The sequence below is a fragment of the Cydia splendana genome, chromosome Z (genome assembly GCF_910591565.1).
Source record: "Cydia splendana chromosome Z, ilCydSple1.2, whole genome shotgun sequence".
NCBI classification, from domain to species: domain Eukaryota; kingdom Metazoa; phylum Arthropoda; class Insecta; order Lepidoptera; family Tortricidae; genus Cydia; species Cydia splendana.
The window spans coordinates 25,330,937-25,354,415 of NC_085987.1; the positions used below are offsets into that span (position 1 = coordinate 25,330,937).

Genomic DNA, 23,479 nt, shown 5'->3' on the forward strand with positions numbered 1-23,479 from the left:
TGTGAAGGACAGTCATACTTATCCCATTCCCGCACTTATCCGTATTTATCTTATGTACCTACCTACTCGTATTATAACTAAATCAGTGCGGTGTCGACGAACCTTCACATTCCGCTTCAGTACCATGACCGGGGCAGCCGGAGGGCAGTTTCCGAAACCCTCAGATTTTGTGTTTATATCAGTTTGTATCAGATTTTTAACCTCTTCATAACACGAGGCTTCATCCCTAGCATAAAATATTCATTCTAAATTATGTAGGTATAAGAGTACCTAAATTTAACAATACATGTAACAATCTATTGCTAATAAATTAACTTTCTTTGCGTTCGATGGGGTCAAATAGATGGTAATTTCATTAACTCGCAACCAGGTTTTATTAAAAAATGTGAATATTAATAGGTATTTAAATATGTACCAGGATGCACAAATTATTTCTGTTGTGTGGGTACCTAAATACCTACGGGACACATTTTGGAGATCTTACCGAATTAAAGAAGTACACAACTGAGTTCTGTATGACTTGTTTTCTCGGAAGTCTTTTGCAATACAATCTGCACAAAATATAAGAGTATTAACAACTATCTTTCTTTGTTTTACTAGCATTCATTGACAGGGGTCAATTTGAATCACTCATGAAAGTCATGAAATAACTGCCACTGCACATTTGAAATATACCCTACCTTATATTGCAGAGACATACTGGACAGCGCTTGATTAGTAATAAAATTCCGGTGGTATAAGTCTTGCTTCGGGTATTCAGTATTGAATTAAAAATACCTATCAAACTATATATAGCCCGGTTAAAATTACATTTGAAACAAGGAAAGATTTAAACGTATGTCACCTGTAGCCGTCCACTCGGATCCATTCGTCGGCAAACTTGAGTCTCTAATTCTGCAAACATATTGGTTAGGTAATTGTAGCTTGACAAGATTATATTAGTCCTTCGACATGTTGCGGATTTTCAGTAGTACTCGTACCAATTATTTATTTTACTAGCAAGGAGTACTCTTTGACAACGGATGTTGTAAGTCATCAAATGCTACCGATGTAAACAAAAAGAAAAGACTTTGCAATTATAAACGATTTCACCACAAAAATGCTTGCTGCCTTAAAAATAAGGCAATGTTTCTACAACAATACATTTTCTACAAACAATTAAAGCGAAATTTAAACTGAATAATAATTTAGTTTTACCGTACCACTTGTAAAAGTTTTTTGAATAAGTAAGAGTAGCCACGTAAGAAGTAAATCTCTAAGCTTAAGTAAGTACCTACTTATTTTTTTAAAGAATAATATGCATTGACTTACTTATACCGTATAGGTGAAATATCAGACATAGTATTTCGAACATATTCTCTTGAATTTAATCCTGAAAATAAATACTTTTAAATACAAATTATTTAAAATTAAATTTTCATATATTCGACGTGACATATTTATACATTATTTTAAACAAGCCCCGATGCATATTATGTTTTCGTCTAGTCAGACCATGAGGTTCTCGCGTTTGTACAAAAATAATGTTTTAGTTTAAAAATCACTAATATTTAATGCTTGTACTAATGTATTTTAATTTTATATGGTAATATTCTACAATAACTAAATCTAAATACAAGAAAAACCGCTTGCATTGAAAGAAAAAAATAACGTATTTTATTTTTTATTTGAGGTAGGAACATAACAGATATGAAAAGGGCTATTTCCTCGGGAAAGCAACACGCCTCTGCCAATGTACTGACAATTTTGTTTCGAGCTCATTGCAGCAGTGCTGTAGGAGAGAACAATATGATTTGGACAAAGTTTTTAAAAAGTAAATTTTTTCTGCAATAAAAGTCTCATGCAATTTTATTATACGATCAAAATAAACTAGATTAAACATTACTATTATGGTTACCATTAGTGGGTCATTTTATGTTCATGTTTAAAATTTATTTTAGTTAAACAAAATTGTTGTGTGGAACTAGACGAACTAATTTGCATCGGGGCTCGTATATTGTTTACTAATATATTGTCAGACCAAAAATCTTTTTCTCCAAATTCTATTTACCTACGTCTTATTCTGAAAATTTTGCTCAGAACCAAATGTAGAGTCCGGTTAGTACGACTCCGCATATAACAACCAACCGCTTATAGCGACGAAAGTATAGGCACTTGTTTGGTTTTAGTACAAGCTACTATGAAAGCACAACCGTTTATTACGACTCCGCTTATAACAACCGATCGCTTTTAACGACGGAAATTGACTCAAAATCCATCCATCAAGTCCGGTTACAACGACGAGCGACGTAGTTTTTACAAATAAATTGTTGGTACGAAGCTTACTCCGTCCCGCACATCCAACTACCCTCCCCCTTTTGCCTATACGGAGCAAGATGAAATAGTCATGTGACTTTACGTAATTTTGCAAACTAAATAAAACCCTATTCCCATTATTCAAATGAGCTTAAACTTCACATACATAATTATGTAAGTATTGGGTGACAATGCAATACATATTTTGGTAGGTAAGTACCTTCGAGCTGATCTGATGATGGACACAGGAGGTGGCCATAGGAACTGTGTGATAAAACAACGTCATCTTGATTAGATCCCCAATAATTACGACTTTATATTTTAACGGGATTCGAGTAATTTGCGGATGACGAGTGAGTACGCGTACCTTGAAAAGTGGCTTCTACTAAACACACAAGTCTCTCTATTTAAGACAAGGTGTAATACTAACGTAAATAAATATTTTAAATAAATGTTTTTTTTTCTTTGATTACCGCATAAGTATTAATAAATACAAAATGATGTAATTATTATGATTAAAAAAATATATTAAAATTGGCAGTTCGTTTTCTACGACGTCCGGTTAGTACGACGTAATATCAGCGGTCCCTTGGGCGTCGTTATAACCGGACTCTACTGTACCTATGTAACCACCTTATACATAGGTTCGTAGGTACCTACCTCTTTCAAACGAAAAAAATTAAACGTACGGCGACCGGGTTTATTATCGACTAACCATGATAGGTTTAAAAAAGTACTAGGTACATATTTCTAGCGTTAAATCTAGAAACATTTAGTATTTTTTTGGACATCGACATGTCGTTTTGGACATGTCGTGACACGTGGCGCCACAGTGTATCATAATTTCATAAAGCGCGCGATGTCGCCAGACATGTCGAGCGAAGTCCGGCAACGTCACATCACTTCACCCGACGTGGCTGGCGTGGCGTGGCGACACGTGTCGTGGGACATTTGTCCCCTAGTATACAGGGTGATCATTTGGATTGATCACTGATCAATCCAAATGGGTCAGTATGGGGAAGTCAGAAACTATGAGAGATAGCGAAATCTGTTCTTAGGAACCATGGCTTCGATTTTAGATTTAATAATAATGGCATTATTTTTTTTAATCTATCATACATAACCGGGATTAGAACCTGTTCAATTATTTGTTTGTATGGCAACTTTTAAACGATGCGTGATAGGTGGGGGGTGCTCGACCAAATATCATAGAGGGTCCCGAGACAAAACAAACTACATTAAAAGAAATCAAAATGGCCAACTTTTTTTTTTATTTTTTCAAGTTGGTCCGAGCGCGCTGAGATTTGGCATGCAGCGAGCCTAGGGCGCCAAGATTACCATGTGAAAATTTTTTTTTGGAAAAATTCAAAATGGCGGCGGACACGGATAAGTCGAATTTTCAAGTAAGTTAAGCGAGCCCAAAGGGCGAGCTTCAGGCCGGGAGGCCAAAAGCCGACCCCGGCGGAAGGCCGAAGGCCCGGAGCTTCCACCCCGACTCCCAAAACGCGAGGCCGAAGGCCGAGCTGCGTGAATGCGGTGCTTCCAAGCGTTCTACCAAGTCAACTGTCTTGATGAGCGAAGCCGGCGGGCCGAATGCCCGACGGCGAAGCGTCGAGGCTTGCGAAGGCCGAGCTCCGCGTAGGGCCGAAGGCCCGAAGCGTCACACGAGAGGGGGAAGTTGGATCTTAAACACGACCCAACACTTTTCCTATTGGGAGTCGCGTTTTGGGAGTCGGGGTGGAGGCTCCGGGCCTTCGGCCCTCCGCCGGGGTCGGCCTTCGGCCTCCCAGCCTGAAGCTCGCCCTTCGGGCTCGCTTAATCTACTTGGAAATTTGACTTTGCCCGTGTCCGCCGCCATTTTGAATTTTTCAAAAAAAAAATTGACATGGTAATTTTAGGCCCCCAGGCTCGCCGCATGCCAAATATCAGCGCGCTCGCACCAACTTGAAAAAATTAAAAAAAAGTCGGCCATTTTGAATTTTTTTTAATGTAGTTTGTTTTGTCTCGGGGCCCTCTATGATATTTGGTCGAGCACCCCCCACCTATCACGCATCGTTTAAAAGTTGCCATACAAACAAATACTACACGCAATTACATAAAGAATATTGACCAGGTTCGAATCCTGGTTATGTATGATAGATTAAAAAAAAAATGGATGCCATTATTATTAAATCTAAAATCGACGCAATGGTTCCTAAGAAAAGATTTCGCTATCTCTTATAGTTTCTGACTTCTCCATACTGACCCATTTGGATTGATCACCTGTATATATCCCTGGCATTAGTATATTATACTGGTACTTTTACTTGATATGTGACACCACTGTGCCGCCGACTCTTTAGCTGCAATGCTTGTTTCGCTGAATTTGCTGTAATTTAAACCATATTATTACTAGTAGTTTATGTGACTGCTACATAATGAAAGGCATTAAAATACGAGTGTGGGTTTAAGAAACGAACGTAGTGAGTTTCTTAAAAGGAGCACACGAGTGTTTTAATGGCTATTTCTGTACAGTTACATACGACACTATACTTACACTACTGTATCTACACACATATTATAAACTTTCTATGATATATTCATTAACCTCATATTTCAGCCGATATGAGGCATCGTTGCTCTTTGGCGGAACTCGCAGATTTGAGAGGTGGCGTCTCCGAAATATCTTTAACGCTCATATTTCACGAAACTTTTGCTTTAAGTTAGTTAGAGAGAGATATTAAAAAAAACATACTGAATTGACGTTTCGTATCGTTAACTGTTGTAATATGTATTGGATACTAGAATAGAAACCCACTTGAGTTTTGAAAGCTGTTCCAAATTTAAACTCATAACCTTACAAAAATCTATAATGTAAAAACATCAAAGTACTTACAGATTTTACCTACTACCACAGATAAGAAAGTTCTCATAGTAAAATTGGTGGTAATAATGCTGGTCATTTCCTACGGTTTCTGAACGCATTATAGAGCACTAATGATATGTGTGTAGATTAAAATATTTTTTTAGTTTCGTTATTGTATTAACTGCAATTTTTAAGGTCACCCAGATATTGATAATAATGATAATGAGTATTATGAATCATTATGATACAAGCATTAAGTAAGTCTAATATTATAAGTTACAAACTAGTATGTTGCATCTCGCCGCGTATTTGAAACCTTGTTTAGTTGCTAATACCTACTTAACCCCTTTACAAAAAGGAACGAATATCTTGGCACATATACGTACATATTATACCTCGATTTATTAGCATTAGAAAAAGGGTAAACAATCTTCACGTGTCTTTATATTGAAAAACACTTTTGTTAAATGGAAACTATTAAGTACCGTTATTTACAAAAGAATGGAAATTAACATAGGTAAGTATAATATACTAGGTATAGTAACTGAAACTTATTTTTCAAAAGTGTTTTTCAATATAAAGACACGTCAAGATTGTTTATCTTTTTTCTTATGCTAAAGAAAACGAGTTAAAGATAGAATACTTACAAATCATTTGAATCTCAAGGCCAAAAAGATTACTATACAAGTACTCGGTACTTATTGCACTTATAACAAATATTAGTAATGACTATGATCTTTACAAAACAATTTAGTAAAATAATAAAATACTTTATAAAATTATTAAGCATTAAGTATTATAGTTATATCTTACAGTAAATCCATTTCCACAGCTAACATCTTGAATTAGTGGGGCTGACAAATTTATCTGAGTTTAGTCGCTACAATTTAACGAAATTTCGGGCAACGTTTGAATATAAATAAATACCAAATAAAATACAATTGTTTGTGGCATTGATCATGTTTTGACTTTTTAGACCATAGACAGAAAAATCGAGGTTCATCAAGCTTGTATCAAACCTACGTATGTGCATGTGCATGAAGTGGCATGGCAATATTGTCTGGCTGGCAAGCTTGTTTCCAAACGTTGATAACTTATGAATAAGGGGATAGTTTAAGGAACCAAATTTTGAATACATTATAGACCGCGGGCCAGGAGCAAATATCGTCAGTCATCGCCTCCCGCTCGATACTTCGTCAGATGATAGTTTAGATGCTATCATGAATTAAAAAAATAGTCAGCCGGTTGTATCGCGGTGGAAAGACCGTCAATTGATCACATGAATATGTAAAAAATAGTACATTTCAATGCAAATGTGGAAAGTATGTTATTATTTCCGAGTCCCGAGATGTACACGTACATTGAACGACGTTTTTTAATACATTTGCGAAAAATCACAGTAAAACAAATATTGGTAACATGAGTATTACACTTACATTTACGAATTTCCCCTTGAACTTGAATGATGTTGTATATTATCTATTATTCAGCACTATAAACTACGTTCAGCGTTGTACATTGCCTAAATTAATCACAATTACTCATTTAATACAAAAACACTCTTACAGTTGCAATTTAAGATAATTATTTCGATACAACTAAATTTCAACTAAAAATGGCGGGCGCCGGTGTTACTTTTTAATTGGCAATGATTTAGTTCCATTCAGCCAAATAATAATAAAGTTTTTTAGTGAAATATCGTATTTTATAACGTTTTATTTATATAATAACAAATAAATATTTACTTTATATCGTGTAACAAGACCTTTTGTACGTAATAAATGTGCAATGGCAAATTAAAAATATATAAAGTTTTTGAATATCCAAACTCTTTGGTGTGGACGTATCGAATACGGTCAGAATTAAATTTAAAAAAGCTGGAAAAGTAAAAAGCACTAGTTCGCAAAAAACAACTTTGCGAACGCTAAACAGCTACGGAAAGTAGCACTTTTTGAGCAACTGTATTATATGTAGTAGTTATTTACGATACAAGTGCGAAAAAGAGGAAATTCGAAACGAGTGGCGATAAATTAAAACACGACCGAAGGGAGTGTTTTAAATCGACACAAGTTGCGAATTACCTATTCGCACGTGTATCGTACAACGTTTTACAGTACATATGGCCCTTTAAACTTTTGACATACGCACGAAAAGTGCTATTTTACGCACTAGTGCGGGAAAATATAAAAAAAATTCAATCATCGCCTCCCGTTTGATACTTTGTCAGATGATAATTTAGATGTTATTGTAAATTAAAAAAATCGTCAGCCGGTTGTATAGCGGTGGAAAGACCGTCAGCTACTTGCATAAACATATAAAAAAATACGCGCCTACCATTTATGTCCGCAAATCCGTAAGGTGCATGCAAAGTTTCATGATTTAGTTATTACTAAATTAAAAGGTAAAGCGCTTATTTTTTACATGTTTATGCAAGTAGCTGACGGTCTTTCCACCGCTATACAACCGGCTGACGGTATTTTTAAATTTATAATAACATCTAAACTATCATCTGACAAAGTATCAAACGGGAGGCGATGACAAAATTTATTTTATTTTTTTACATATTTCGGTGGCTGCCATTCCTCAAACCACCAACGGAGCGGCAGCTGACGTCCATGAGCAGCTGACGTTCATCATACATAGCCGTTAACCACTATACGAGTTACCACCCGGGAGGCGATTGGTCATGGAAATCTGTTCCTGGCTCGTGGTCCATTTGCAAGTGGCAAACTTTCTTGCACAAGTACCTATATAATGGAAGGTAAATAATCTCCGTGTATCAAAAAGTGTCCGTCAAAAAACCTTAAATAGGTGGTCCTACAATACCTAGAATATTTGATAAAAAAAATCAAATCATTGACAGCACTTCACTCCGTCAATAACGCCTACATCCTTAGAGTTAGACCAAGAAATGACTGCAGCAATTTTGATAGCCCACGCAGTAAGTCGCTGCCCTAATATTACAGGGTTCTATGTAACATTTTCAAAATAGTTTAAATTCGACTTAATTTCACTATGACAATGGTCAAATTTCAGTTCGATAAAATTGAAACATAGAACCCTGTAATATCGGGGCAGCGAAGTGTTATTTTAAACGTCAAACTTGTATAAAATTATGACGTATAAATAACACTTGCACTGCGTGGGCTATCAAAATCGCTGCAGTCTTTTCTTGGTCTAACTCTAGCTACTCTAGCGCTACTCTGGCGAGATTTGGAACTATTATTTACAGCTGACTGCTGGACACTTTTACAACTGTTCTACCTTAAAAGATTTCGCTCTACTTTGTCGTATAATCGATTTTACGTTCACTATCCCCATACAAAATGATATGACAAAGTCACACGTCCAAGTGTGCTTTCACTTTGAAGTTGTGAACCCATAATGGAAGCACGGACTCCTGAAAAAAAAGCTTCTTGACCCTACATTGGGGGCACCCGGACAGAGAGCGTGTTAATTACGTACATATAAACTACTAACTAATTAGGTCCTCCTGTACACTTAAATAAGTAACTACCCGTGTAGGTAGGTAATTTTAAATTCTGTATTCCTAACTAAATACGTAAAAAACTTTTTCATCTCTCCAAGGTCCGTAACTTAAAGCAACATTGTGATTAATAAATAAGCACCAGAAATTCGGTAAATATATTTGAACGTCTTCAATTCAGATATTTCACTCCTGTTTCCATAAATGACTATCCTTTTATGTAAATATTATATTTTATTTTATGTAAATATTCCTGGTCAGGCTTTAAGCTTAGAGATACTTATACATATACAATTCCGCATGATTATATCGCGCGATATATCCCGACTGAATTCAGAACAGCACCACTACCACCAGTTTGACACTTACATACCTAGGGTTTCTGGTTTCTCGACCTTTTTCATTTCTCGAGGCACGGGAATTCTCGACCAAGATTTCTCGAGTTTCTCGAGTATCTCGAGAAATTTTGAAAGTTTTCAATAACTCCATGTTATTTTTTTTTGCTTTATTACAAATCAGACATAGGAATCGTAGGTGAGACCAATAATCAAACATAGGGCAAATTTTTAGTTACCATAAATTGCACTTATTAATCAAAAATTCAACAACAAACAAAATAAAAACTATAGGAGCAGGCGTGCGCGCCGACGATGTGATATGCTATAGTGTATTTCTTTAGGTATTTAACAAAATGTAATCAAACCACAATACCTATGGTAATTTATTAGGCAAGAATATTCAAGTCAATAAATTTAACTCGATGTGACAAACTTACAGAAGTTTTACTACGAAATAGTCAACGTAACAATGAAGCTGCTAAAATTGGGATATTTTGCTAATAGGAATACATCGAGATGATTTGGTTTATCAATAGTAATTTAGTATATTTGTTATTACATGACCCTATAATTAGTTTTTTAGCATTAGAAAGAAGATAAGCGATTTTGACGAGTCTTTTTATTGAAAAACACTTTTGAAAATTAAATCACCGCAAATATGTAACAATTACAAATCGTATACGATAGTTTAGGTACATTATTTTGTTTTCACAATAATTACTAATTTTTATAAAGCTTTTTTTTAATAAAAAGACACGTCATGACAGTTCAAAAGTTTAAAAACATGAAAATCGGCTGAAGCCAGAACGATAGGATAGGGGACGGATCAAGGCAGTTTTTTATTTGGTTGGTTAACTACCAAATAAATGCTTTATATACCTGAAAATGTAAAAAAAAACATCGTTTACATTTATTTAACTACCTAAAGAATAACACTATAGACACATCACGTGTTATACGCGTGTTTTCTTTTTACTTATCACAAGAGATTTATTTCTCGAGTTCTCGAGGCATTGAGTGTTTTTTTTCCCGTCTCGACTTAGGACAAATTTCTCGAGATTTCTCGCCTCGAGATTTCTCGAGATACTTACATATAGGGTTTCTGCTATACATACCCTATTACCTATGCGAGTGTGTGCGTAATTTACTTTCTGTGTATATCGTTCGTAGGTACCTACACGCATATTAATGCGAGCGAGATGTACCTATAGAAAGTAAGTTGTACACTATCGTTATCGAATATGTGAGTTGCCACTGCTAAGGCAGTCATGGTATATAAGACTACAGGAGTAATTCTCAAAAAAGTGGCATCTTAACCTGTCATCGAATTTTTTAATTGAATGTATGTTTATTTGCTCTTTTTCATATGAAACAAAAATGTATGTAGATAAACTAAAACAATGTCTATCGAGGCCAAGTCATTATTTTTATTTAAATTTAATACTTTTATTTATAAAAAATAAAGAGTAGCATTTTTCACTGTAACCTGTCTTGTCCAAAAGCATTGTTCTTCCAGTTTTAGTTCTTTAGATTTTATAAGCACCAATTTATGTACCGTAAACCGGGGTTACTTTGATCAATTTTAGAGTATGGCACCATTTTTTGACGATCCTAATATACGTAAAAATATGAAATAAAAATATAATAATCGGTTTTTTCTCTTCTTTTCGCCTGCCAAATAAAAATAAATTAGGACTTATATTTTTTTCAGAAATAAATAAAAACAACGCGATCAAAGTTATATTGAGAATGGGGTGGGTTACTTTGAAACCACTATTTTTTTTGCTGACAATCTAAAGTAGACCCGCTAAAAAGCCCGTAAAAAAAATCGGTTAAGTACTTTTTAAGTTATTTATATTTTTAAGGTGTGGGGTTACTTTGATAACATACCAAATGATACAAATTAATAACTTTAAGCGCTTATTTATCTACTATAAATAACGTAGGATTTTAACTTATTATCTCACTTAGCAACTGATTTTTGAATTGCAAGCTTTACGGTTTCAGTAAATTTGGTATGTGCATCCGGGTTTTTGATATGTTGCCTTTATACTTATTGTATAAAGTTCTATAAAAAAAATTTTTGTGCCCGCCACTATGTGTGCGAGTGCATCATTGAATTGTTCTTCTTGGTATTTTTTGTAGTCTCGTTACCCGATATTTTTTTGTAATCTCTGGCATTGTTTCTATAAAAAAATACAATGCAGATTTATTAATAGTAGAATTAATTAATACCCTGGTGGGCTGGTGGCCTTACGCACGTAAGTATAATAAAACACCTAAAACAAAGACGCAGGATTAAATATAGCCAATTTCCACCCAGAAAGTTAATTCCATACAATAGAAACGGGTAAAAGAATGTTTAAAATCAAATGAGCAGTTCCGGAGATCAACATTTACATACAAACTTATAATTCTACAACCTCTACCTCTTCCACTGACTCAAACGATACCTATTTATTATTGAAAAACGTACATAAAAAAATCGTAAGTTGCCAAAATAATTCATGGTGTTACTTTAATATTTTGATCAATTTCACCACGTATAAGTGATCAAAGACACCCCGACCCATGGATTCCCCGGCTATGTGCGCATGTGTAGGTTGTCGAAGACAGGTATTTTTTTATAAACTCACGAATAAACACTGATTAACCTAAGACACTATAACATTACATGTATTTAATTATTGACACAAATACAGTTAAAGATTTTCAACCAATAAAACCAGGAAGAAATGCGTACCCGCCATAAATTTTTTTTTTCAAGACGAAATAATAATATTACACTCGCATCCGGTTACTGGGCGATGAAGCAACTATCAGTGTTGCCAATAAAGAAAAAATAACTGCGAAGGTATTTTCCAACTCGTCAAAACAAGCACTTTAGTAGTGGAGGGAAGTCGTTATCAAAGTCGACCCGCAAATCAAAGTAACCCCGGTTTACGGTAAATAAAATATCATGCTATATAATAACATAAACAATACCTTTTAAAATGTACATTGCACGCCCGGGCCTTATATAATTTTTTTTTACAACAATATTCACGCACGAAGTTTGTCCAAGGATATTTTCACTGTAACCTGTACATCCGCGGTATTGCATCTGACTCATACACAGATTTTTTTATTTAGATTATAACTATGGCAAAATATTAGGTAAGTATCAAGCTAACCAGCGTAGGGTACCATCATGACCCAAGTGTCGTAGTTTCGTAGAGACAAGTGGTTAAAGGCAGGAATCTGGGGTTTGTAACGGAATGTTAACTTTAACTTGTCTCAATTATTTTACGAAATTGGTATGGGGCCTAATGTAATAATATCATTTTAATATTCTATGAAGGTTTATTCATCTATGCTAAAAGCGAGACATTCGTATTATTATCCGTTCAAGAGAAAAAATAAAAAAGAATGTATTTTTCACTGTAACCTGCTTAACTTTAACCTGTGTTATTCAGTGTATAGGTTATTGTAAGTCTTGAAAATAACTTCTTTATTTTCCGTTCCCTTTTGAAAATTTGGGGTACTTGAAGTACTTCATACTTAAAAGTAAAAAAATACAAAAAAAAATTCATTAGCTTTAACCTGTCGATACCACTTTCTTGAGAATCACTCATGTGCTACTTTGATATGTTATGTTATCCTTATTTGGTCTTTTATTTTAACATAGGTCGGGTGAATGCGAACATCCGATAGCGAAGAATATAGGGCCTCCTGTGTTTAGTAAAATGAAAGGGTTAAGAATGTTAATAATTTAATGCTGATGCTGAGTGATTTCTAATATACTAGTATACACTCCGGACACCAAGGCAAATACGCCGAGTAACATAATAACAATGTCACGAATGAGTTTGTACTTGAGTAGTCCGTAATTGTCTGGGTACCAGAGGCAGAGGTCGATAAGGGCGGGGAACACGATGGCCAGCAGCGACAGGCACAGCGCGCCCACCAGCGAGATGACGGGCCCGAGCTCCGGAACTGCTACTGCCATTGCAACTGCACACAATATTAACGTTATACTTCAATTCAATTAATTTGCTTTATAGGATGAGTAAGGAATATGTCTCGTCCTCTTCTAGTGTCTAAACAGTCCTGCTACTCCTGAAGACCTGCCAAGTGCGAGTAGGCTTCGCGCATGAAGGGCTCCGCACCATTACGCAAAAAACGGAAATACAATCACGTTTGTCGAATGAGAGCTTCGCTTATATATTTTTTTTTTGTATTTGTTCTTATAGCGGCAACAGAAATACATCATCTGTGAAAATTTCAACTGTGATAGCTAGCTATCACGGTTCATGAGTTCAGCCTGGTGACAGACAGACAGACAGAAAGACAGACGGACGAACAGCGGAGTCTTAGTAATATGGTTCCGTTTTTTATGCTTTGGGTACGGAATCCTAAAAATAGATTTTTATGAAATTGTTTAGGATTTGGGAGAAATGGTTGGAAACCGGGAAGTGGGTCAAAAATTAACTTGCAAGATTTGTTTACAGAAAGACAACGGGACAGGTGAAACTAAATAAAACCTTGTAATGTACCTAATACAGGGAGCCCCCACACAAGTAAGTATCGTTATAAGTAACTATAACTCTTGAAACTTGTGATAATGTATAATAATTAAAACCATGAGGATGAATAACTATTAAGTAAACATTTAAAAAAACCGTTTAAAAATATGATTGATGGTAGGAAATCTCGGAGCAAGTGTAGTTATCTGAGATTATCATTGAACATTCACTATCATCGGTAAACATGCGCCTGGAAATATCTGCCTAGCCAAAGATAAACGATAATTATCGACTTAATCTAGTGTAGAAGATGACACGCGAATCTCCAGAGACCTGTTTCACCGTGCTGGCAATAGGGAATATTAAGCAAAGCTTTACGTAGGTGGCACCACTAGCACATACAGTAAACAAACCTCATTGACATCATCAATGACACATCATGTGTCACTAAGTCAATCACATGGCCTACCGTGAAACACGACAATAGAAAGTTCGGTTTCTGCCTCTCTATCATTCTTGCTTATTCGATCGATAGAGAGGCAGATACAGAAATTTCGCGTTTCGCGGTAGGCCACCTGTAAACAAACCGCCTTGGTGCATCAATGTCATAGTGAAAACTTGTTAAAAAACTGTTTAAGGCCTAGTATGTATAAGTTACTCTATGGTTTACTAAACAAATTAGTGCTGCACTCTGGCGGCAGAACATTGCAATAATACTCCCTATTGGCGCCTAACATTGATAAATTGATAATTCACTTTAGGTACTTTGCTGGTTTAATAAGTTTAGAATGAGAGAATGACGCTTACGCTTAAAAATAATTGAAATGTGCAAAAAAGAAGCCATCACGTACACGGGAAACAAATTATGAGTGTGGAGTGCTAAAGAAAGAGGCAGTCTACAAATGAAAATGAGACTTATATTGGGCCGCATATTCATATTATAATGTACCAAAACGTTGAAAAATACGAAAAGCTTCAGGAGATACGATGGGAGATTATCTTGGAATATGCTGGTTCAAAAGCAAATATTGAAATACATACTGACAATATTGTATAGAAGCTCTGGTTACGTAGTGGTAAGAGCGTACGACTTTCAACCCGGAGGTCGCGGGATCGTACCTTGGTCCGTTTTACGGAACTTGTGTACGACATATCATTTGATATTTACCATTCGCTTTTCGGTGAAGAAAAATATCATAACTAATCAACCGGACTTATCACAATAAGGCCTATTTTCCCTATTGGGTTGGAAGGTCAGATGGTAAATAGTCGCTTTCGTAAAAAACTCGTGCCTACGCCAATACCTACTTGAGATTAGTTGCCAAGCGGACCTCGGGCTCCCGGTGGCAAAAAGCGGGACAACGCGAGGAAGATGATGACGATGAACACATATTGAAATATATTCAAAAGCAATAATGTTACACCGTTTTCATTACTCACTCAGCGTATTTGTATAAGGTTAAGTCAACTATCTGTTCGTTATCGTACAATTTAACTTTTGGCTGCCTGACCCAATTAGTCGTAACACTCGTAACTCACACACAACTTAGGTCAGATTTTTAAGCCTAAACAAAAATACTCGTATCGAGAATAAGTGACGAGGACTAAACTGAAAAGACAAAAGTGGAAACGGTACCTACAACCCCAAAAAAAACACTACGATAATCAAAAAACTATAGGTAGAGAAAAATGCGTAAAATTTAACACGTTCGCGGACGCTCAGTCACACCATTTGGACACCTAAATTTTGTATGGAAATTTTGGGACTGTTAGAGCATATCTGTCACTACAAATATATCTTTTAGGTTTGTATATGACGCGTAAGATATGCAAGGCGGATGCTACATATGCAATCCGCGTCAATATGAGAGTGATTCTCAAAATAGTGGCATCTTAACCTGTCATCGAGTTTTTGAATTGAATGTATGTTTAATGGCTCTTTTTCATATGAAACAAAAATGTATCTAGATAAACTAAAACAATGTTTATCGAGGCTAAGTCATTATTTTTATTTAAATTTAACACTTAATACTTATAAAAAATAAAGAGTAGCTCTTTTCATTGTAACCTGTCTTGTCCAAAAGCATCGCTCTTCCAGTTTTAGTTCTTTAGATTTTATAAGCATCAATTTATGTAAATAAAATATCATGCTATATAATAACATAGACAATACCTTTTAAAATGTACTTTGCACAGGCCTTTTTTTCTTTTTTTACAACAATATTCACGCACGAAGTTTGTCCAAGGATATTTTCACTGTTAATCTGTACCAACCTGTACGTGCGCGGTATTGCATCTGACTCATACACAGAAAAAAATATTTAGACCATAACTATGGCAAAATATTAGGTAAGTATCAAGCTAACCACCGTAGGGTACCATCATGACCCAAGTGTCGTAGTTTCGTAGAGACAAGTGGTTAAAGGCAGACATCTGGGGTTTTGTAACGGAACGTTAACTTTAACTTGTCTCGATTATTTTAAGAATTGGGTATGGGGCCTAATGTAATAATATCATTTTAATATTGTATGAAGGTTTATTCATCGATGCTAAAAGTGAGACATTCGTATTATTATCCGTTCAAGGGAAAAAATAAAAATGAATGTATTTTTCACTGTAACCTGCTTAACTTTAACCTGTGTTCAATGTACAGGTTATTGTAAGTCTTGAAAATAACTTCTTGATTTTCCGTTCCCTTTTGAAAATTTGGGGTACTTGAAGTAGTAAAACATATTTTTCATTCTTAAAAGTAAAAAAATACAAAAAAAAATGTTCATTAACTTTAACCTGTCGATGCCACTTTCTTGAGAATCACTCATGAAGTATATTTTTTATACGCTATGTGACAACAAATGCTCTACAATTCGGATCCATAAGCATCTCTGCCATATGGTGTAGTCAAGATGTGATCTTATATGACATCGCATGTTATAGCATTCATTCATCGTACTCGCTGGACTTAATGGCTGAGACTTCTGACTTCCTAGAGGCGAGATTTTTGCTCTAAAGACTCATTGCTGACCTCTTCAAACATTTTTCTACTTCTGTTTTGTACCCTCATTACTTATCATTGTAATATTATGTCCTTCTCATACATGCCCCATCCCAAGCACGTTCGTCATTCATTGGACCTAAAATTATGTGATAATACACATGTTGGGGACCGCATAATATGTCTGAAGAATCTAAAGGCCCAATCATGGCATGTTGCAGAGAGCCGAGTGGAGCCGGTTGTGCTCTCATAAAAGAGAGTTTGTTCTTCCAGCTGTCCAAGGTATACGCAGCATTTTACGCCAACAACACTTTCAAAAGCGTCAATCTCTACCGCATTACACTTTTTGAGTTCCCTGTAAGGCACCGCCGCATTAAGTTCTGGACGTAAAGCGTCCACCACTTTCCTGCCAGGCGATGATTCACCCAACTTTATATTCTTTTTCGGATGCATCTCCACCATATACAAGGCGTGAAATATACACAGAATTATGCCACAATGCTTGTCATAAGGTGCTTACCTTGTGAAAGGTGATCATCGAGTATCATCATCTTATCATCATCATCATCTTATAATTCACGAAGCCGAAGGGAATTGGGATTGGGATTGAAGAATCCTACGTGGATTCCCTTAATACGTCATGCCATCAGTTTGGCTCAGTTATTAGCGTGGCGAAAACACAGGTTCTGGTGCAACCGCCTAGGGGTTGTCACATGGGTGAATTTCAACAGGTCCAAAATTTACCTAATTTTGGTGGGATTTTTTATTTTTGAAGTTTATGTCTAAATTATGTATCGATAATACGTAATTAGTCACAATCTATATTGTGTAGTAATGGCCTTTCATTATACATAGTAGTTTTCGAGATATTATGATTTTAATAATTTCGTTGCCACCAAAATTAGATTTACTGGCCACCATCCCTAATATAGTCTGTATCTTTAGGTATTTCAATAAAAGTAAACGAAATCTACCCTCAAACGGCTCCTTAAGCCAGTTGAGGGTAGATGAAAACATTACACGATCAAATAATGTAGGTTAAAGTCAGTGCAATTACAAAAAGCGAAATTTTGTTTTATTGTAATGTATTTATTTTTTACTGGTAATCAATGCACTTAGTCATTAATGCTGTGAATACAAAATATAAATATATGACAGCAAATACAAAATTACTTAGTTATGGCTCATAAGTATCAATTTTGGTGGCATTAAGCAATTTTGGTGGTTTTCAAATTACCACCAAAACCACCAAAATTGATGCACCAAAATTAGAACCATTGCATAAAAGTGTATTTAAAAGTAAACCGTATCACTCACTGCAGTATCAAGTTTATATTTTAAAAAAGAAACTATAAACATGCTTTAAATACAGTTCACACAAAAACAACTACTTTTCGGTCATTAGTTAGATACACCACCAAAATTGCATTAAAAAGTATTTTAATACACCAAAATTAGATACTTACGCGTTTACTGGACAGATCTAGCGTCATACGACACGTGCATCATCGTTCAGTGCCAGTGCAGACCTAAATTAACAGGTAACACGTTTGCCTTGTTGCGTTTCGTTCGACCATAAAATTCAGTTTCAATATTTACCACCAAAATTTACTATTTTACCAGGACAACTAGTAATGCTTAGTTTAGAGTATTAATTCATGTACTAATCTTCACTTTTATTTTCTTATAATATACGTAGACTAATAACGAGTAAAAGTTTGTGAAGTTTTAGTTAAATCAATGGATGTTATGGTTCTACTATAGAAATCATTCAAGAAAAACGGATTCGGGACATTACACCAAAATTATAATTGCGGCGAAAAATTTTTTTTTAATAAATAACAAAAACTTTTATAACATTTTGCTATTTGGCTTAAGATAATAATTTGTGTAAGGTTTTCAGAAAAAAAATACCATTGTGAAACAATTAGTCCACACTGTCATTATCAGCTCCGCCGCAAAAAAAATTCGTTGAGATAATCACCCACATGGAACACTCCAGTATCAAACTGGATAGCAAGGATCTGGAAGAAGTGTCACGCTTTAGGTACCTGGGAAGTCAGCTACGGAACGACAATAGCCTTGCGTCCGAAATACCAGCGAGTTATCATCAAACACCAGCTGAGGTGGGGTAGGCACGTCGTGCGCATGGACAATAACAGATTACCCAAAGCTGTATTCTATTCAGAACTCTCCAGCGGAAAAAGGAAACAGGGGGGTCAGTACCTGCGCCACAAAGACGTCCTCAAGCGTCACCTAATAACTTGCGGTATACCGAGTGATTCCTGGGAGGAGATTGCGTTGCAGAGAACGGAATGGCGCGCAACTGTTTATAAAACAGTAGAAAGATACGAGCAGCGGCGTTTAGAAGACCTAGATGCTAAGCGCCATCTCCGTAAGACGCGACCGAAGCCCTCGTATACCTACACCTACAACTCAGCCTGCCAGCTCCACTGCGGACCTTGCGATCGCGTCTTCAAAACCAAGTTTGGCTTCGCAAGTCACATTAGAGCGTTCCATCTTCCTAATTAAAACATTTGGAGGAGTCGCCATCGTCGGACACGGCGAGGAGGACCGTTATAATTCACAATTAAGTATATCACCAAAACTATGACTAGTAACGTAATTACTTGAATAATAGGTATACACATTCATGCCTCACTTTTTGACATTAACCGTTATCAAAATTTGATTGTAGTGCAATAAACAGCAAGCAAACATGTTTGTTTATCAAAACACAATGAAAAACTTAAAGAAATTGTAAGGAAAACATTAATTACTATTTAATAAACAATCCGTAAAAATGGCAATCGCGCACGAAATTCACCCAAATTGCACGTGTCTACTCCCAGACGCACCTGCCGGGATACTAAGGGAACTGCCATACAAAGACGAATGCTATAGCATGTTCGTCACAGAAAGGGGGGCCCATTTGGAGGCGTCTTAAGATAATTTTTAACTTCGATAAAACTATGTACCTAATATGGCAGAATGCATTATTTGACTCTGGTGACTGGTAGAGGAAAAGTTGGTGAATAATATTATAAAGTGGTTAAGCGGATTGATAAGCATTTCAACGAACAAATTTAAAACGAATAACGGATGCAATAGCATGCGTGTCACCAGGAGGAGTACAAAAACGGATGCTATGCAATCCGCGTCCGCGAACGTGTTAAATGATAATGAAATAAATAATTATGTCCATTTGACTACTCATTGATACGATTCTAACAAATAAGCGCGTTAGCGTCATTTTATCATCTTGTTCATAGGAACAAGCTTGGCCTCCTTCGGTTTTTATTGCATTGTCTCCGGTTTAACAGTAGCCGTACCACGAGTTGACACTGAGGCTTACGTTAACGACTGCGTAAACTCGATCGCAGTCCATCTCGTCTCGCACTGATATAAGTATTGGTGCGATAGAGAGGGCATGCGATCGAGTTCACGCAGACGCAAACGTAAATGTCAAACAACCAACTCGTGGTAGCTGTGCTGTGATTCGATAGGGCTCTGAATGTCCAGAATGTCAGGCAGAGGTTCTAATTTAGCTTCCAAGATTTGACCCAAACTACCATACTAACTAAAAGAGCAAGTTAAAAAGAGCTTGAAAAAATACGACGGATATTGGTACTTAAAAGATACCTAAAACAAAACTAATACATATATATCTTAGTTGACTTACCAGGTATTATGACAAGTATCACACGCAAAGAGTAGTCGAGCAGGTATGCTCTCGGACCTTTATATTTCTTCTTACATGAATTCCAAATCAGAATATATGCTACAAAGTTTTGCAACGGATGTGATAGTCCTATAGCTAATGCTAACATTAATTTAGCCACTTGTGCTTTTCTGTAATTTTATACGTACCATTAAATAATAAGATGTTTAATAATGTACCTAACTTACATAAAACATAATTTAATAAAAACCGTACTTTTCATATCGTGGTAAGTTAAGTGTGAGAGAGGCTTCAATCTCTTTGCCGTATTTCATATAGCCAAAAACTCCGACCATACCATATAAAACTAGTATTATTGCCATGCCAATATTAAAGAGGCCGAAATATCCCACAAACTTCTTGGGTTCTTCCATATTATATTCCAATGCTAAAATCTGAAAATAATGAAATAGCCGAAGTAAGTAACCAAATTAAACATACATTAAAGAGCATTTTCATTTCGATTAACTATACCATTAACGGCCGGTTAGCAATCGTCACAAAACCGACGGTCAATGTCAAACCCCATACATTTTGACAGGATTGTGACGGTTAGACGTTACTGAAACACGACTTAAGTCGCGCTTTAAAGTACAAGTTAAAATGAAAATGCCCTATAAAAGGTTTAGTTGCATTGGACTTGCCTCATGAAAACATATTAGCAATTATTTTATTTTAACAAGGCACTGAGTATTTCTTATAGTATATAGTCATAAAAGTTGAATAGACCCACCACTCCGACCGCCTCGAGGGCAAACAGCGTCACACCCACAAAAACGGGGAAATCGATCAGACTCTTTGGTTGAAACATTTCGGTGTCGACTTCCAGGTCATCCTCCATCAAATAGTAGAACACGAGAATGAGGCCGAAAATTGTAATTATATTTGATATAAATGATATCGGCGATAACAGTTTAAGACTCTTCACCATGTTTAGGAGAAGGAGTGGAACGAATCCCATTAATATATGTAGTCTTATTGAATATTCAAATCCATAGTAATCGCAAACCTGTGAATTGTAAAAGGCGGTCACTTTTTAAATATTTATCGAACAAACAGATAAGTAATAAAATAAATATAAAATGTTAACCTGTTTCACGTTTTCCGCCACAAACACGCTGTAGACGCAACATAGTCCAAGTTGCCATACGATTAGGACAGCATTGACAAACTTGCCCAAGAATCTGGACAAACATCGGCAACGAACAGGGCCCGACTGTATCGCGGTCCTTATAGAGCGCGAATACGACATATAACCTTTCTTAGCGCGTATACATAAAAGGTATTGCGCTGCGATCTACAATAACATGTAACTAAATAAAACACTGGAGAAAAGAGTAGGGAGGAGTTTTATTTTCCCTAACAAAAAGGCACATATGGCCAAGGCCTCCCTCTCTTCCTTCACGTGTCTCGGTCTAGGGCAATATTACGCCAATCTTTCCGAAAAACGTCAAGGTCATGCCGCCATGACCTTCGAAGTCTGCCGTAACTCCGCACTATCCTCGACTGTGCTCGACATGACGTTAGAGGTTAGAGTGTGTGCACCTAACGATATTAGGTGTAAACAGTAAAGTTGGGGCACGCTGACAACCTTAAAAAGGAGCAGTGTTGGCCTAGTTGGGACAGTTCGTGCTAGGGCAGGGCACAATCTTAGTAGGTAAAGTGCGGAAGAATGTCTTGGACATCAACGGCAGCGTACACGAGCCGAGTCAGAAGGCTCATTGTTCACTCACCAACCCGCACTGGACAAGCGCGGTGAGTTACTCTTCTAACCCGTCTCATTCATGAAATCTTGAAGTCGTTTAAAAAGTAATGATATATGTAGATACAAACGAGCATATGAATGCAATATGTAGCAAATGAGCCAATTAAAAAAAGGCCGACGAGGCCTGCAATAACGCCCACGCGTCTGAAGCCATCGGGCATCGCCAGGATTCCGGCACCTATACTGCCTTTCAACATGTGCATCATGGTTTCCGAATATCTGGAAATATATATACCTAAATATATACCTATTTTAAAAATTACAACCACTGATCCGAATCGATAATGTTTTTTTCTAAAACTACTAATTTATTTTCTATAAGTAACTTGTCTTTACTTTGCGCATTTCACGATATTCGTAAGAAAGTCTAAATTTCAAAAAATACTAGGTACAGTCAGCAGCAAAAGTTGCTAAGCGGGCGAGGTGTTCAAAATTACCTTGACACGCTCTTATTATCTTAACAATAAAGTCGCGTCAAGATCATTTTGAACACCTGGTCCGCTTAGCAACTTCTGCTGCTGACTGTACTTGTATCGATGAGTATCTAACTATTAATATAAATAATAAGTCACCTTAAAGTCTAGAAACGTTTACAAATATATGAACAGTGTCCCTCCCATCAATATTTTTTCTATAGAAAACATACCAATAACAATTATTGAAGACAATGCATCAACAGTAAGTATTCTGGGAAAGTTTATATAAACTCGTATAAACGTTTTGTTTTGATAAGACACTTACGAGGTAGGTTTTTCTATTTTGCGATGTTTGTGGGGATCATACCCGCGCTCTGGATCTGTAAACACCGCCAAATAGTGCACAATTGTAATAGACATATGTACCTACTTTATTTAACATTTAATTAAACATGTGCTATGGATTACCGCCATCATCATCGTCTCCAGTAATAGCATCCAGAACACCACCCATAAATTCGTAAATGAACATGGTGCTAGTTTCTCTTGCCTTATTGCCTCGGAAAACCTTAACTTAGTTTATTAAATTTTGTTAGCTTATATTGTAAATTTATATAAATTGTTATGGTTTATAATCGCACACAAATCTTACCAATTGATTCATTATTTATTGAGTGATGTCAATGTCAGCGAGTACGGAGGATTTGATTATGAGGTTAGGCTATGTGTTTTCCCTATACACGTAGGTGACGTTTTTTAGCTGGTCTGTGTGATTAGGGATCCGTAGTTAACTCGGAACCCTCATATTTAAGCCATGTCCGTCTGTCCGTCCACGGCTTAGCTCAGCGCATCGCCTAGAACTAAGTCTGTCCAGCATTATTTATTTACTTAATGGAAGTTGGGGACGAAACAGAAACGAACGACGGGTGAAATTGTGGATGATGTGGATTTGTCAAGTTGGTGGGGCCGTGCTCGCTGTCCGCTTGGCGCAACGCCGCCGCCGCGCTGCCGCCCCGCCGTCGCGCCGCTCGTCGCCGCGCCGCCGCGCCGCTCGCTGTAACGCTCGTAGCCCGCCGCGCCGAGCCGAGTCTCTCGCCGCTCGACGGTCGAGGTAG

At 36.5% G+C, this 23,479-nt stretch overlaps 1 protein-coding gene across 1 annotated transcript; it reads right to left on the reverse strand.

Annotated features, from left to right (window-relative positions):
* Positions 1-12,703: 12,703 nt before the first annotated feature.
* Positions 12,704-23,089, reverse strand: LOC134804525 (proton-coupled amino acid transporter-like protein CG1139). The gene is made up of 8 exons (XM_063777614.1): positions 22,833-23,089; positions 22,690-22,738; positions 22,017-22,167; positions 21,274-21,480; positions 20,917-21,192; positions 20,400-20,578; positions 20,145-20,314; positions 12,704-12,958 (listed from the first exon to the last, which is right to left on the reverse strand). The coding sequence occupies exons 1-8, from the start codon at positions 22,894-22,896 to the stop codon at positions 12,717-12,719; spliced, it is 1,338 nt and encodes a 445-aa protein (XP_063633684.1). The 5' UTR covers positions 22,897-23,089; the 3' UTR covers positions 12,704-12,716.
* Between the last annotated feature and the right edge of the window lie 390 nt (positions 23,090-23,479).